The sequence below is a fragment of the Corapipo altera genome, unplaced genomic scaffold, assembly GCF_003945725.1.
Source record: "Corapipo altera isolate COAL_440 unplaced genomic scaffold, ASM394572v1 44, whole genome shotgun sequence".
In the NCBI taxonomy this organism is placed as follows: Eukaryota; Metazoa; Chordata; class Aves; order Passeriformes; family Pipridae; genus Corapipo; species Corapipo altera.
The window spans coordinates 13128285-13143541 of record NW_020884880.1 but is presented as its reverse complement, the minus strand read 5'-3'; the positions used below and the strand labels follow the sequence as shown (position 1 = coordinate 13143541).

The window sequence follows — 15257 nt, the reverse complement described above, 5'->3', positions numbered from 1 at the left end:
TTTTTCCTTTTTGTTGTTGTTGTTGTTGGGTTTGGGTGGGTTGGTTTGTTTGTTTCACGGTTGGTTTAGGGTTTTGTTTGGTTGGTTTGATTTGGATCTTTTTAGGTTTTTTTTACATATATACACACTTTTATTGTTCTTCGAAGTATTTGCTCAAAAAATCACACAGATTCATGTATCCAAAAGACCAGAGAGCTGACTTATGTTCATTGGGTCAATAATGGCATACATATACTACCATCTCAGTACCACATTTTGTACAGAAATATTAAAACAAAACAAAAAGCTATAACAAATTCCTTTTTTTTTAGTAGCAGACCTTTTCTATTCCCCCAGAAAAATAAGTTTTTAATCATAACATTAAATTCTAATCGTTATTCCCTTTCATGTAACAAAACTATTTATTAGGAGGAAGCAAAAAAACAGTTGTCACAGAAGGTTATCAGAAATATTGGATTTCCCCTTAAGTTTCTGTTTATCCAACTACAATTTTCTTCACCTGCAGGGCTTGAGTAACAATAGTCACCTATAGTCTACAGGAGGCAGTAGTTAAAATACATTAAATAGAGGATAGTTTGCATTGATTTAAAATCTTGGTGTTGGGAAGTCCTGATTCAGCAAACTGTCTCTCTTCAGCAAACCCCTGTACACATGCTTGAAGTTAACCATATGTTTAAAACCTATTGAAGTACATGGATTTTGGCCCCATTTCAAAAAATCAGTTATACACACATTTAACTGGCTGAGATGGATGAAGCAAAGAAAAGAAACTGGGATACAGGAGGTGCACCTGAAAAAGATTGGAGCCAAACAATAAGCCACAAAATAAGAACTTATGTGCAGAGGTGTAATACGTGTAATACTTTTCCTGGTTTTCCTGAAACATATATGTTGGCATTTACACTTGCATGAGTTTACTGTATTGGAAAAAAAATAGCATACATAGGAGAACTATGGTAACTTTGTCATTATACAAACTGGCCTTGCACTGATGCATACATCCCAAGGGACATGCACAGAGATCTCAGAGGTAAGACAGCAGTGTGATGAGAGAAAGAATATTTTTAAAAGATTAAAAAGAAAGCAGAAAAAACAGTGTCCAGACTGATTCTCCTTTTCACTTTTTCAGGGAAAAACTGTTCTAATACCCAACATCAACTGAGCATCTTCATTTCTCCTCTTCTCTTGTACAGCCACATCCTTTGACATCTCAATTTGACATTAAGTGGAGAAATTGATTCCATTTCCTTGGGTTGGGGGTGGGTTGGTGTGGTGGGGAGAAAAGGAACTTATATTTTTCACACTCCTCTGTCTCTGCTCCTTCAATTCTGCTGACAAGTTATTGTCAGCAGAATTTTTAATATTTTAAAAATATTAAATATTTTAATATTTTAATACCCCACTTCTCAGAAAACAAAGAATTCTTTTTTTAATGTCTGCCTAATGTGAGTGCTGTTTTTTCACTCTCTCACTTGAAAAGCCTGGTAGCCTCCCTCAGCTTTCTTCACGTGTAAGTAACATTACTTTTCCCCTTCTTCTGTGTGAATTTTCCTTTCCGTTTTTCCTACCAAGTCTGACTTGGGGTAGTAATAAGTCCTTTAAGTAAGTAAAAAATGAAGATACTTTTCTTCCTTTCATTTCTTGCTCCCCTTCCTCAACCCATACTTTCCTGTCTTCCTACTTTCTCTCCCCTCTAGGACATCAGGGAGGACTCTTCCAACACAAAGCAGGAGAGCTTGGCAACATACCTTATTTTTCCTTCTTCTTTGGTAGGAGAAGAAAAGGTAGGGTTGGGACAAAAATAAGCTGACATATAGAAGCCCAGATAATCTGCAGATCAGGCAGCTTTCACCTTTTCTTCTAGGTATCATGTCGCAGTGTCAGTGATGAAGCCACAGCTCCCTTTCTGTGCCTGCTTTGAATCTCCCTAGGCCTTGCTAAATCCACAAACAGGATAATACTACTACCCCCCACACACATGCCTCAGGTGAGGAGAATGGGGAGGAAGAGTAAATATCTCTTAACATAGGAGTGAAACAGTGTTGCCCACACAGACACACACATACTTTAATAATCTCTTGAGAAGGAGCTCAGAGACCTACTCAACTAACTGCTGTAGAAGACTTTTAGCATTTACTGAAAGGTGCTGTGGCACCTCCCTCATCACATGCATTACACTTACAGGCTACACAGATTAACATAGTACTTTAATGGATTTTTACTACAGTTTCTTTTGCAAGTGTCTTTTATTTAGAAAGGGAAATTCTAGCCTTTAATAAGAAATATCGGACCAAACTACAACTAACAAAAAGGGAGAACACCAGGCTTACATGACAAGCCAACAAATTTCCCTAAACACTACGTTGTAAATATTTACTGAGACTCACAGAAAAAAAAGAAGTCATTAAAACCTTCAGAAAACAAATTTCCAAATAAAAACCAGCATAAAATTAAAAGGGGCACTAGTCATCTTCTCGAATTCCAAAGAAAGAAAAAAAATACTTCTCCAGACTCACAATGACTTTCCTATCCCCATTAAGCCTATTTTTCCATCAAGAAGATTTCTCTTAATAAAAGTATGGCACAAAGGATCATTAGGCAGGAAAAGCGGGCCAGGGCAAGGATAACAAAGATGAAAAGAAAACTGCTGAGAATTCACCTCTGCTGTTTATTTTGAGGCACACTTAAGATTTGAGTCGGACGATTCTAATTGTATTCAAAGATTTAGTTCTCTAAAGAACATAAACAAAACTAGCAAGGGCTAACAGCCAGAATAAAGCTTTCTTCATAATCGTAGAGTAAGGTCAGCTTTTGTTTGTTCTTTTATATGGTAATCTCAACGCCTCTGTGTTGACTTTTAAATTTTAAAAAATGGAGAAAATAGTTTTTGAAAACTAATGGCCTATTTACGCAGGGGCAGCTCTTTTAGCATGGTCACATATTTTCTAACTTCTTTTGGCTGTACTTTCCCTATCAAGTCTTTTAAAGCTTTTACACCTAATCTAGGTTAGCATGCTCTGGTTAGCAGCTTGTATCCACTGAAAGGCGAGGCAATAATCCATCTAGGTTCAGGGCTTTTTCATAGAACTGATGCAGAGCTGTGTCAATTTTAATGTCATGCTATGGAGAGTGCATGTAGCTCTCTCCACTTTAGAGGATTAAAAGTGACCTCTCTTACCAAAATCAATAAGGGCAGCTTGCTGTGACTAATAGGTTGTAGAAATTCAAAAGAAACGGTTTGTAACACTGAGTTCATTCTCCCCATGTCTCTCCCCACCCAGCCCCAGACTGGCTGGTAGAGCTGCACTTTGACATGCACATTCACATGGCGAACCGATGTCTGTTCCCTTCCCAGGGATCAGACTGAGCCACACACAGTTTACTCACATATCAGGGAAGAAAAAAAGCTGATATTTATTTGATAAGAGTGGACTTGGCAACTTCCAGAAAGAATCATGTGAGATAGAAACCAGAATAAGGAAACAGTTAAGATGTATGTTTTTTTGCCTCCCCAGTATGCCTTTTAAAATACCCTATTTTTACATATTAACAGAACATCAACTACCCAGATACTTCACATCACTTTATGACCACAGTTGTTTTTTTCTAGTCTCTGAGCAAAGGTTTTTATTCCTTCAGAGCTTTGCCTAGTTGTAATAGGTTAAAAATTGAAATGCCATTAAAGTCAATGAAACTGCCCCAGAGATGTATGAGGCTATACATCCAACTGTAGCTTTGTTAACTGCCATCACATGTGATCAGTTGTTCTGGCTTCTTTCTTCTCTCCACTACTCCTTTTGTTACGCTGAAGTATGTCAGATTTAAAAGTTAAGTTTGTGGGCTTTTAGAAAGACAGTAATTTTGTACAGTACTGAAAATGGGACATGTTACAGTGTGCACACAACTGGTGTAAAGTGAGTTTTCAGGTTTTCGGTTTCACGTTTTGTAAGTCTAAAGAACACCAGCAACTCAGATGTGGATCTCCTTCTACCTTATGGTGAAAATACCCTTACTCTCCTGGATGTCTCTGACTTTCAGTTTATCCTGGTTGAGGTTCAAATTAAAAATCCTTACCCATGGTTCATAGCTTGTGGACATTTTCTCTGCCTAACAATCACCATCATTGTCTGTATGCCAAAAAACAAGACTTGCCCTGGGGAAGCAAGGGAGAAAAGGGGCTGAGGCTGTGGGAGGAACCCAACTGTAAAGGTTTAGGAGTCCCTATGGAGGTTTATAAATAGTTGACTGCCATGTGCAAAATGTGAAAGAAACCCAGTCAGCAAAAGAGCTGTTGCTGTTCCGAAATTTTCTAACTACATCCATTTAGGCAGTAGACAGAGTTATAAACAAACATTAAATCAAGAAATTATTAGCATTTGAACTTTAGCAAGATAATAAAATGTGCAGGGGTATAATCAGCAAATAATAGGAAAGATCTGCAAGCGAACCCACCAATTAATGATAAATACGACTTGGCACAGAATAACTTCACCAATATGGATCTCATTAGATGGCCACGGAACCTGTTCCTGCAGCAGGCCTCTCTGACTGAGGGAAAGGTGAGGTAACTGAAATGTCAGCACACCCAACCCCTCACAGTTCTTGGGGCTCCAGGATTGTAACCACCTGGGCCAAAATGACAACCTTATGCTGCCGGCAAGGCCATGCCATGATGTTCCAGTCTTTAGCCAATTCATTCCCTTGTCTCAGCTTTTGGACCTTTGCTCTGCAATTCCTTCTCAATGAAGGTGACTGAGAACACTCAGCTTCATTGACTCTGGAGAGCAAAAAACCCTCTTTCCTCTGTTCACCTTGCCTTATTAATGATACCTCTTATAGAGGGAAATGCCCCCAAGCAAGCAATATCACTTAAACAGATAAATAATTCGCACATGAGGCGGGGGGGGAGGGGGGAGAGATCTTGCCTTATTAGGCTAGAAACAGACACACCATGTTAATACAAAGAATCAGCATATGGTTCTAATAGGCTTTCTTAAAATGATTTATCAGCTGTGATTAAGCCCTCGACCAGCATGTCTATCTTCATAAATAAAGTAAAAGTGCACCTTGCTCTGAAATATATCTGCAGTATCTTATTACCCACCCAACCATATCAGCTGCAGTCCACTCTGGGGAGCAAAGAGCTCGTGTTTAATAGCACAGTGCACACTCTAAAGAGACTGCTGAGATTTAGGGGCTTTACCTAAAAGATAGACTTATAAAAATGCCGCTACAGTAAAGGTTTATCCCTTCTTCATGTGCCATCCAGTCCATCCTGCTGAAATCTGAACTAGTAACAAGAGAGCTGTGCCATTAAAAACATTCCTAGGAGGACCAAGGCAAAAGGCACAACTACACCACATTGTTGTGAAAGAAATGTCAGAATGAAATTAGGTAGGCCTCTTTTTTGGAGTAACCAAAATGGACAAAACACAACAAACTCCCAAACATTACAAGAGGGTGACTCAACTTCTTTCAGACAGAGACAATAAGAAGCAGAAGGAAAGTGGACTGTCCTGACTGAGCTCTGCAGGATGAGTCATCAGCTGGAATTCAGAAGAACATGGAAGGATTATGGTTATGGAAGTTTAACTCAATCAAAAATGTACGCCCTCAAGAATTGCCTTTCTGCACGATATAGGCACTTACTCCTGGAAAAACATTCAGGTCTTCCCTTGGAGTATGAGGATCTAAGTCCATAAATCCATTCAAACAGTTCATTTCTACAGAAGATAAGATAGACCTGCCTGTCAGAAGATAAGATGCTGTACCAGCAGCAACAAACCTAAGTTAAAGCCTATTCATATGAATATTTCTGGAAGACTGTTTTGTCTTGCCAGCTTTCCTGCACCATTATGTGGAAACTGTCTCTTTTGTGACAGAGTTCAGTGTGGCAACTAAGTGCCTGGAGATGGATACACACTCAAAACAGGACTCATAAAGCCAGAGGACTGAAGGGCCAACTGCAGAGCTGCCATATAAAATACAGTGTACCACCACATGTCTACCATGAAATCTCCGCATGTTAAGAAAAGCAGTTAAAATTCAGCAAGCCTACTCATCTGGAGAGAGGAGGAGAGCACTCTTCCTGTCTTTGGCAACACTGAACTACAGCTGATAAATCTTTAACACACATGGTTTGTGGGATGCCCTATGCTGAGACCGAGGAGATATGGAATCAATCCGAGGCTCTGCCACAGACTTCCTGTGCAATTTTCAGCATGTCACTTCAGCCCAGATCCTTTATGGTAGCTCTCTGATTGACTCCTGCTTTCTTTCAGTGAGAGCAAGGCACCAAAATGCATTTGAGGGTGTCTATCAATCTTTTGGAGCCAAGCTACTAAAGATATTTAGGAATCAAAAGACACAGAAAGCTGCTTGCTTGGCTGAACAGTGGAGAGGACCCAGATCCCCTGCCATTCTCACTCTGAGCCTGTGATTCCTTCAAGAGCTTGGTGTCACACTACAAAGGAGCTTTGGAAAGCAACATCCTCTGGAATCTGTTTTTCCTTAGAAAATAAGAGACAAAGCATTTACCTTCTCCATAGGAATGCTGCAAAAGCTATTTTAATTAAGAAAAAGGGGGTGTTACAAAACAAAAATGAACCCAAAAAACCAGATCAATAACCTAATGCAATGAACGCATATGAAAACTCAAAATAACCCTCAGAAAAACTCTGATACAGAGTTATAGTGTATCTTTCTAGTACTTCAATACATCACCCAGAAAAAATGCTATGGTATGAGGATGCTTACATCTTCATATGTGAAACCCACCAAGTTTGTGCAACACAAAAAATGCTTACTGGGCATTTCTATCCACTGAATTTAAAGGCACTGATTTGGTATTTACTTTTTATCTCCTTGTTGCGTTGTAGAGGTTTCCTTTAAAAAAAAACAAACTTGCAGAATTCTTTTCTGGAGGTCATAGAGTCACTGAGTTCAGCATGAAATCATGAGATGGTATAAGTTAGGCAAGTGTATTTTATCTACTTTTTTATGCTGGTAGAATGAGAATCTAGAAGGTACAACCCAAGTTTATGTCTTTCAAACACACATTGGACTGTGGTGTTTAACAGGGCACTACAGTTACAGGTCCTCCTTGCTTAACACAACTAAACTGGATATTCAGGCTCTTTAATCCTTCTGTAGACTGAACTTATTTAGCCACCAAAGGCTCTGTGTTTGATTTTGTTCTTCTTCTTTACTGGACTACTTCAACTTGCTGATGCTTTTCTAGCAGTGAGGTGCCTGCAGTGGCGTAGTATACTTAGAACAGGAATATTAAGCCATAGAGAGGACTTGCTAGCCATGAACTTCCCGAACTGACACTGAATAACCCACATTAAAACCAAGTTGTAATTGAGAATAGCTGTTTCCCTGCTTTATTTACATAATTTACATATTAACTTGTAGAACTGAACAGGGGTTAGAAGATTTCAAAGTTGCAGGATAAGCCTCAGGAAGTGATGCATCCAAATTCTAGCATAAGCAGAATGATTGTAAAAACACCTTCATGTTGAAAATATTCAATATTTGTAAATACTACTTGATGCAATACTCGACTTGCTACTCTCAGCATATTTCCACTCTTATTTCATGCAGGGAGGTCAGGTTAAATGCATTTTAGTGAAGCAGATCCAATTAGTTATTCAGAAACAGATCCTAACTCTTCCCATCTTTTACATTATCCTCTCAGCTCCAACTCAGTGCTCAAAACAAGGCGTGACAGCAGGGCTTGTCCAGTAGCAGCAAAGGTCACGTGCTTGCAAGTATAACCCATTACAAATGCTTTGGATACTTAAATGTTCCAAGCAGTATAAACCTTAGCAGCTAGCAGGCTAAGACGGTCACCTCATCTGCCAGCACTACCTGTCTTGTTGAGTTGGGTTGCACATTTTGTCTGGGGCCAAGATGTCAATTATGTCCACCTCAAGCTCCTAAGAGCTTTAATATTTACACTTCTGCAAGTAGAAATATACTATAGGTATGCTTTTACTTGTGCTAATTTTGGTGGTGAATTTGGCAGGTAGGATGCTTATGTCAGGAAGAAAGCCATCAAGAGTATGCAAAAAGCCTCTTTCTCATATGTTTATGAACATGCTTATTGCTAAATAATGCATCTCTTGCATTTAGGGAGCAGGCCTTTCTCAAGCAGAGACTTACAGCTAATATTGTGTGGTATAGGAGCCAGAGGAGCCAAACAAAACTGACAATCTCACTTCTATTTGTAGCTTTACTTTTCTTAGTTCAGTTCAGGTCCGAGAAATCATCACTACTATTACTTGAGTCCACTCAGTTCCCAAGCAAAGGATAATCCAGACATATTTTCAGAGATAGTCCTTGACAGATCAGCTTGCAATCACAAGACATATCAAATATTGGAGGCAGAAATTGGCACTACTACCATTTTACACATGAGCAACTATGGCATAAAGATGTCAAGTGGACAAGCAGCTGGGATATTAATGGAAGTGCTTTCCCCTCAATACTACCTTTACAAAAACACTTACACATGGTGTTCCTAAAACCATGCACTCAGCGCTTCACAGCTAATTTGGAATGTCACCAGTCTTCAAAACTAGCTTCATCACAACAAATTCTCATGGATTATCCATGGGTTCTCACTTAGAAGATTTAAAAAAAAAAAATTGCAGCTAATGAACTTTATTCTCTGAGTTTTCAAATTATGACTCTCAAGGAGAAAAAAAGCCCAACCAAAACCAAAAGTGTTTTTCTCTTACAAGATTTCAGAATCAAGCTGTGTGCTAAGCCACAGTGATATACTAAAATAAACAAAGCTGTTTCTTTCAGAACCCAGAGAAATTAATACAACCAAAAATATTTTCAGAAGACTTTTCTGAGTCGTAAGATTTCCATGCAGTTAACCTTAGTCTCCATGTGTTAGCAAGTCCATTAGGCCAATGCTACATTGCACTCATATTCCAGGGATAGGCTGTAAGAAGCATTTCCTTAGGGATAGCTGCAGCCTGAGGAGTTCCCTTCTGTCTTGGCCTTTGTCTCTTGCATTTGTGTAAAGCCCTATTGGGACCCGCTTCAGATTCCTATCTGACAGTCAGTCAGTAATGTAAGAATGAACATACAGCAGACTAATTAGAAACACAGAGCAAATGTTACAGGTTAGCCAGCTAGTGGGACTTGTGCCCCCTTTTTCTTTTTTTTTCCTTTCTTTTTTTTTCCTTTTTTCACCCCTTCCTTTTTTCTTTTTTTTTTTTTGTTGGTTTTTTTCCCATCCCCACCATCAGTTTTTTGCTCCCTCACCATCAGCAACGGCAGCTGCAGGGGTTGGTAGAAGGAGGGCAGAATAAGAGTCCCAGAGACTGCTAAACAGCTGGAATCATCAGGTAACTTGATGCCCTTGTCTAGGTTTTAATCAGATTGTGCAACTACCCCTTGTAAGCTAAAACGAAACATCAAACGCTGCAATCTGTGGCTAACTGCACAGAGGTCCACTTCTGTAGTTTTCATCTCCCACTCCTGCAAAATAAACACCATGCAGAAAGAGCTGCTTAGGAATCCTCTAATGCACAAAGAAGTAGGAATGTGCAGAAACGTTCTCCTTGATTCTAGCTACGACTCCTGCCTGCAGCACTTTAACCACTAAGTTTGTGAGTTAAATCTAAAATTAGACCTATTTATCTCAATACAGGCTGTTTCCTAATATTTGTCCCACACACAAAGCTGTGAGGGTTAGTCTGGGCTATTTTCCCAATACTTGACCAAAACTTGAACTCTCTCATATTTGGACACTCTTCTGCCTTGCTCAGCATACCAAGACACAGCCTCTCTCCTCCTCTATCTGTCCCAATCTCTTTCCTTATGAGCCACAAATAAACCATCCCTAGACTTCTTTCCCTATAAACCAAAACCAAAACACCCCTAGACTCCCTTCACATCTTCTTTCTACAAGCCTCTTTTCCTGTTCTTCACCTCAGCAAGCAGCTTTACACCGCTTTTCTTCTCCAAAAGCTCCTCTTGGGCCTTTACTTTGCAGACCTCAAGATCCCTAAATGCTGCTACTTCCAAATTTAATGAGCCCCAGCAGCACACACACACCTTGCAGGGATGAATTTTGAGTTGGACAGCAATCACCAACAGTCAAAGCAAATGAGATGATACAGCAGCTGTAAGAGGGTGTACCCATAGAGGAACCCTTTGTCACTGGAGGCACAGACAATCTGAAAGGCAAATTAATGCTGAGGCAAGTAAAGGAGAAGTGTCCTCTGGCTAAAGCACTGTAGCTGCTTCGTGGCAATCTTTTCCTGCTTTTAGTCCCAGTTAAGGTTCAACTTGGACAAATACAGATTAGCGTGAGAACTAAGTAACACAGTGTTCAATAACTGGGGAATTCCTATGACAGGGGACACATTACACAAGAATTTCCAAGAGCTGCTGAGATGGGAGAAGGGAAAACAGAGCCACAAAAGGGAACATTGTGAAGGGGAGGCATTAGGCTGATTGCTGGAACGTTCCAGGGTGCAATATGCTCGAGTAGGAAGCCCTGCACTGCTCATGTTTTCGTTCTCACAAGCAACCAGAAATTTAGATATTATTAGAAAAGTTACAATTTCATGCATTACTTATTGCTGGCTTCTGTAGTGCATTAAGCTCTTTTTCAATTACTTGAAAATTTTAACAGTGCTTTAGGATCCCTCAAAATACTCGAACAACCTTTGGGTACAGAAGTACACTTAACCCCATACAAAGTGGCCTATATAATTCAACCAAAATTTAGCAATACTGGGACCAAAAGAACATTAACTAGAAATGGGAGACATTATCTACTAGGTATTTGAAGTCAAAATTTCCCCACTCAACATGAATATGAGAAATGCAGAAACATGGTAAAGCTGGTAGCGATGACAAATAAATCCAGAGGCCCATCAAATAGTGGAGGAATAGAATAAAAAAAAAGAAAAAGAAAAAAATTTTGCTCTTAACTAAATGCTCCTTCATAATCCACAATTCCCTGTAATATATTTGAGTAAGTTTGAAATCCTCACTTCAAAGATGATATAATTTTCCCAAGCCTCTCCCTCAAGAAGTGTGTGGTTTGTGTTAGAGTTCACTTGAAAGCAGAAACTTGGAATCAAACCCTGGTAACCACAGGTACACACTTTTGGAAATTTAATGCTGGGATTTTTTTTTTTTGGTTTGGGGGTTTCATTTCTGTCAACTGCTTCAATAGTTTAAAAAGTATGTCACAATGTATAGTGCCACCTAGTTTCTAACCAAAAGGTTACTACCAGGTAGTAGAGCTCAGTCTGCGTTCACACAGATTAAAGGACATTTCAAGGAATCAGAAGGGCAGGAAGGGCTCAGTGTTCTCACACTCACCCTTTTGTTGTTCTCTTCTTCTTGTGCCTTCCTAAACTCGTGCTCTAGGGAGCAGTCGATGTCGTTGAAGAGCCCCACTTCCTCACAATTCTTCAGAAAGCGTGTTGGTGTAGGAGTCTGATCTGAGATATGACAAGAAATTATTGTTGGTATTTAGTATTAAAAGGAGAGGGAGACAACTATATAGTTTTCCAAGAAAAGAGAAATTATAACTAAACTTCTTGCCTTCCCACCCCTACCAGGCCATCATTAAAAAACCCACATAGTGCTGAATTTCAACACTATACATTGCAGACAGCCAGTGCTTGCCATCAGTGTCCGAAACCATGCAGCATCATTCAACCAGAAAGACAACAGGATAGCTTTTCACAGGGCAAATAAAACAAGTGCATATCCTCAACATGTGTAAACGATCATTAGAACCGTCTATAAACCTCCAAAAATAGCTGCATGCAAAACAAAGCACAGTGCATGGCATAACGCACATTTGCGCCACAGTAGGCAGGTAACTGCTGTTGATGTGCAGTAGTTAATGCCTTCAAGTGTTTGAAAACCACCTCAAAAATACACATACTTAGCAAAACACATGAAGGTAACCACAGTGAGAAGTTCTGCTTCTACCACAGTTTTTGAAGGAGTTTTGTTTTATAAACAACACTTATAAAAGCTATGAAATCATAAACTTTGGCCACAAAGAAGTGTCCTTTTGTCTTTTATATCTAAAAGTGTTGATAATACATACAAACCATGAAATTTGCAGTCAAACGATCCTTAATGCCTTCATCTATAGGAATTTTTTGCCCTCTCAGAACTAATATGAAGGACAGGATTCTCTTTAATGTCACAGGCAGGAGGGACCGAAGAAGGAACAAGGTTTTCAGACACCTTCTGCATAGTCATTGACAACTACCTTATGGTTTGTAATTCATTTCTTAAAGAATGAAAACTCTGTCATACTAAACCCTGTTCCCATATTAGGTCAATACTGACCTCAGAAAAGAGTTTCCCACTTCAGCGAGTTCTGGAAGAAAAAAAATTGGTTTCTTGCACCTAGATAAGCTGGGTCAAGTTCTAATATTACCCCCGTATAGCAGTTACCTGACACAATGTACCTTACATGATCAGCATAGAAATACACAGCAACCCTTAAACAAAAGGCAGCACAAAAGAAAGGCATACAAAAGGAAATGCAGTTTTCACTGGGAAACTAAGGGGGAGGATCACCCTCCTCCATTATAAAGACACCTAAAACCAATTTCCACCTATATGAGGTGTGGTCATCCAGATTTGACCCTCGCAGGTAATCCAAGGGTGAAGACACTCATTTGCATTTCTGATGGAAGATCTTGATGTAACTCAAAAAGCAAGTACTTAATGTTAAAATTCTGCTTTATTTCTTTTGGCTTGAGCATCCTACTTGTGAGCTTAAAGGAAACAAAACTCAAGTGTTTAGGAATGCACACATATTTATCTATTAGTTTTCACAGCTAACTACTGTATTACCAGAGTCAGAAACGTAAGACTATTCAAAAATCTTGCAAGAACTCAGCATAAGGAAATGAGTGGACAAGGTGCTGACAGTGATGAGAGCTGAGGACACTCAGCACTTTATAGGTCCATATCCTAAATAAGCAGTGCCAAATAAATCTCTAGGATAACAACGCTGAACTCAGGAGATTTACACCAGGGTTGTCTTTGACCCTTGATTGGAGTTTGTATTGGAAATGAAGTGCACTAAAATGCAGGAGAAATAGATTTAATTTCAAAAAGGATTAAATGTTACTTTAGTGAACAATCCAACTGCTTTGAAGAAAAAACAAGCTTGGACACAAAAGGCATGTTAGTATCTGAATGTGAGGTAAATAAATTTTTTATTGTAAGAAGTGGCATGTCCATATCAAATAAGGAAGGTATCAATTTCATGGCCAAGATTAGAAACTACCATCTCATAAAGAAGTTGATGGCATCACTTTCACTAGAATTAAAAATCCTGGGGTTTTTTAGAGTTGCTTGAGCCCAGAATTTGGGGGGCAGGGCAGAAGAGAATATGCTAACATCGTCTGTGTTATTTTCCATCAAAGTATGCAACTAATCCAAAAATCAAGCATCAGTACAACAGGCTACACGAGGTCAAAGGCAACTTAATGGATAAAAAGGTGGTGAGGAGGTACATGCAGCTGAATTCCCAACCTGTTCAGCATCTATTCAATGAATGGTAGACTGACAAAAAAGTTATCTCAGTGAAGTAGATCCATTTTAACAGTAAAAACAAGCAACTCAGAGCAAGAATGTGACTTTAAATGCACAAAGGCCTCAATGGCTTTTCTTTGCACATGCTGAAAGTGTAACTGCTGCACCACAAAATTAACAAATTTTGCCTACCGTTGAACTTTCCAGTTAATTACTTTATTATCTCAAAGTATCAAAACTGATAGATTAATGACACTACTTACACCACCAACATATTGACATGGTGATCTTATTTACTACCTTAGTCTCCCCATACAGTTACTGTAGTTCTATGATCCACAAATCAGACTGATAGGAATTCACACCAAGATTTTGTTAAAACAGACAGCCCCTCTCTCCTCCCAGATGGGGCGGAAGCTCTACTAACCACCCAGCCTAAACTCCATCCACAGAGCTTCTGGAAGCCAGCTCAGTCAGATATAAAATAAGAGCTGCCTTTTTACCTTAAAATACTTCATCCTTCAACATTCACAGAAACCAGGAGTCCATAAAACCTATGTTTGTGTGGAGCAGAACTGATAAAGATCCAGACTTTAAAATGTTGAGACTTTACATAGTTAAATTTCACTAACACTGAACTCACTGGTTTCAGGACTTCAGGGCTACCAAATCCAGTGGGCTTGTGTTGCCCTGGAGAAACCAACTATTTTGCCTCCGCAAAACACCAGTTTTCCTTTAGGAGGTGGGCAAACTAGTAGAAGAAATTACTCTCAACACCACAGTAATTCTTTTACTTAAATTAGGCAAGCTTTTGTGTTTTAACTGGGAATAGTATCACAAATAAGACCCTGGCATAAGCTACATATTCAGGTCTCCCAGAATTAATAAAATATTCGTCATTCTCAGCACTTAAAAATGTATTAATAGTTCCAACATCTCGTGCCTGACCTCACTGTTCCCTCTTGATACAAATAAAGTTTTTGTTACTATCACCAGTGTGCACAACTATTGCAGGCTCACTGAGAATAGGGCTTTAATTTATTGTACTTCAGCAACGGGATAAGCCAGACCCATCTGGACCCAAACTCAGATAGAGCCAGCACCACTCAGCATTCCTGCTGAGGATACGCATAATGTAGGAAGTTGTCCTGCAGGCACACTGGTACCCATACGGCCCAGGAATTTAATGTCCCAAGATGTATTTTGAATTGGGATCCGTAGGATACAGGTTTATCTGGGTTAACCCTGGATATCTGCCTGTTATACTGATCAGCCATCTCAACCCAGTCCCTTTGGTCGACGTATAAAAATCTTTCCATCCTCAATTAGTTCCATCCTCCAGAACTAGTTTACTATGCTTTGAGGCATCTACCTGTAGCCAACTCTCACTTTGTAGGTGAACCTCTCATCTGATAATTACTTAGGAGGTTATTTCTCTCTCACCTTTACCACCAGCTTGAACACAGAAATTGTCAAGCTTCAGACTAGGCAATAAATATTTTGTTCAGCCTATTACTCAGGTGAATAATCAGCCTCTCTGATGACATAGTCATGACCAGTAAGGCTGCAAGAAACATTAAGTTTAAATAAACCTCAAAAATGTAAATGGACAATATATAAGCCCCAGAGCAAGTCCAAAAGGTCTCATCTGTGCAGATCCCAAGTTAATCTACTGTATCTTACAGGAGAGGATTTCAGAAGCACTCAGC

The 15257-nt window shown here is 39.4% G+C and overlaps 1 protein-coding gene across 8 annotated transcripts in view; it reads right to left on the bottom strand.

Annotated features, from left to right (window-relative positions):
- Window positions 1-15257, bottom strand: part of CREB5 (cAMP responsive element binding protein 5) — a 256030-nt gene that overhangs the window by 191101 nt on the left and 49672 nt on the right. For all 8 annotated transcript variants that reach the window (XM_027639345.1, XM_027639339.1, XM_027639340.1 and 5 more), the window contains one exon: window positions 11359-11480. In XM_027639345.1, coding sequence (XP_027495146.1) covers window positions 11359-11480 — 122 coding nt within the window. The remainder of the gene's footprint in view (window positions 1-11358; window positions 11481-15257) is intronic.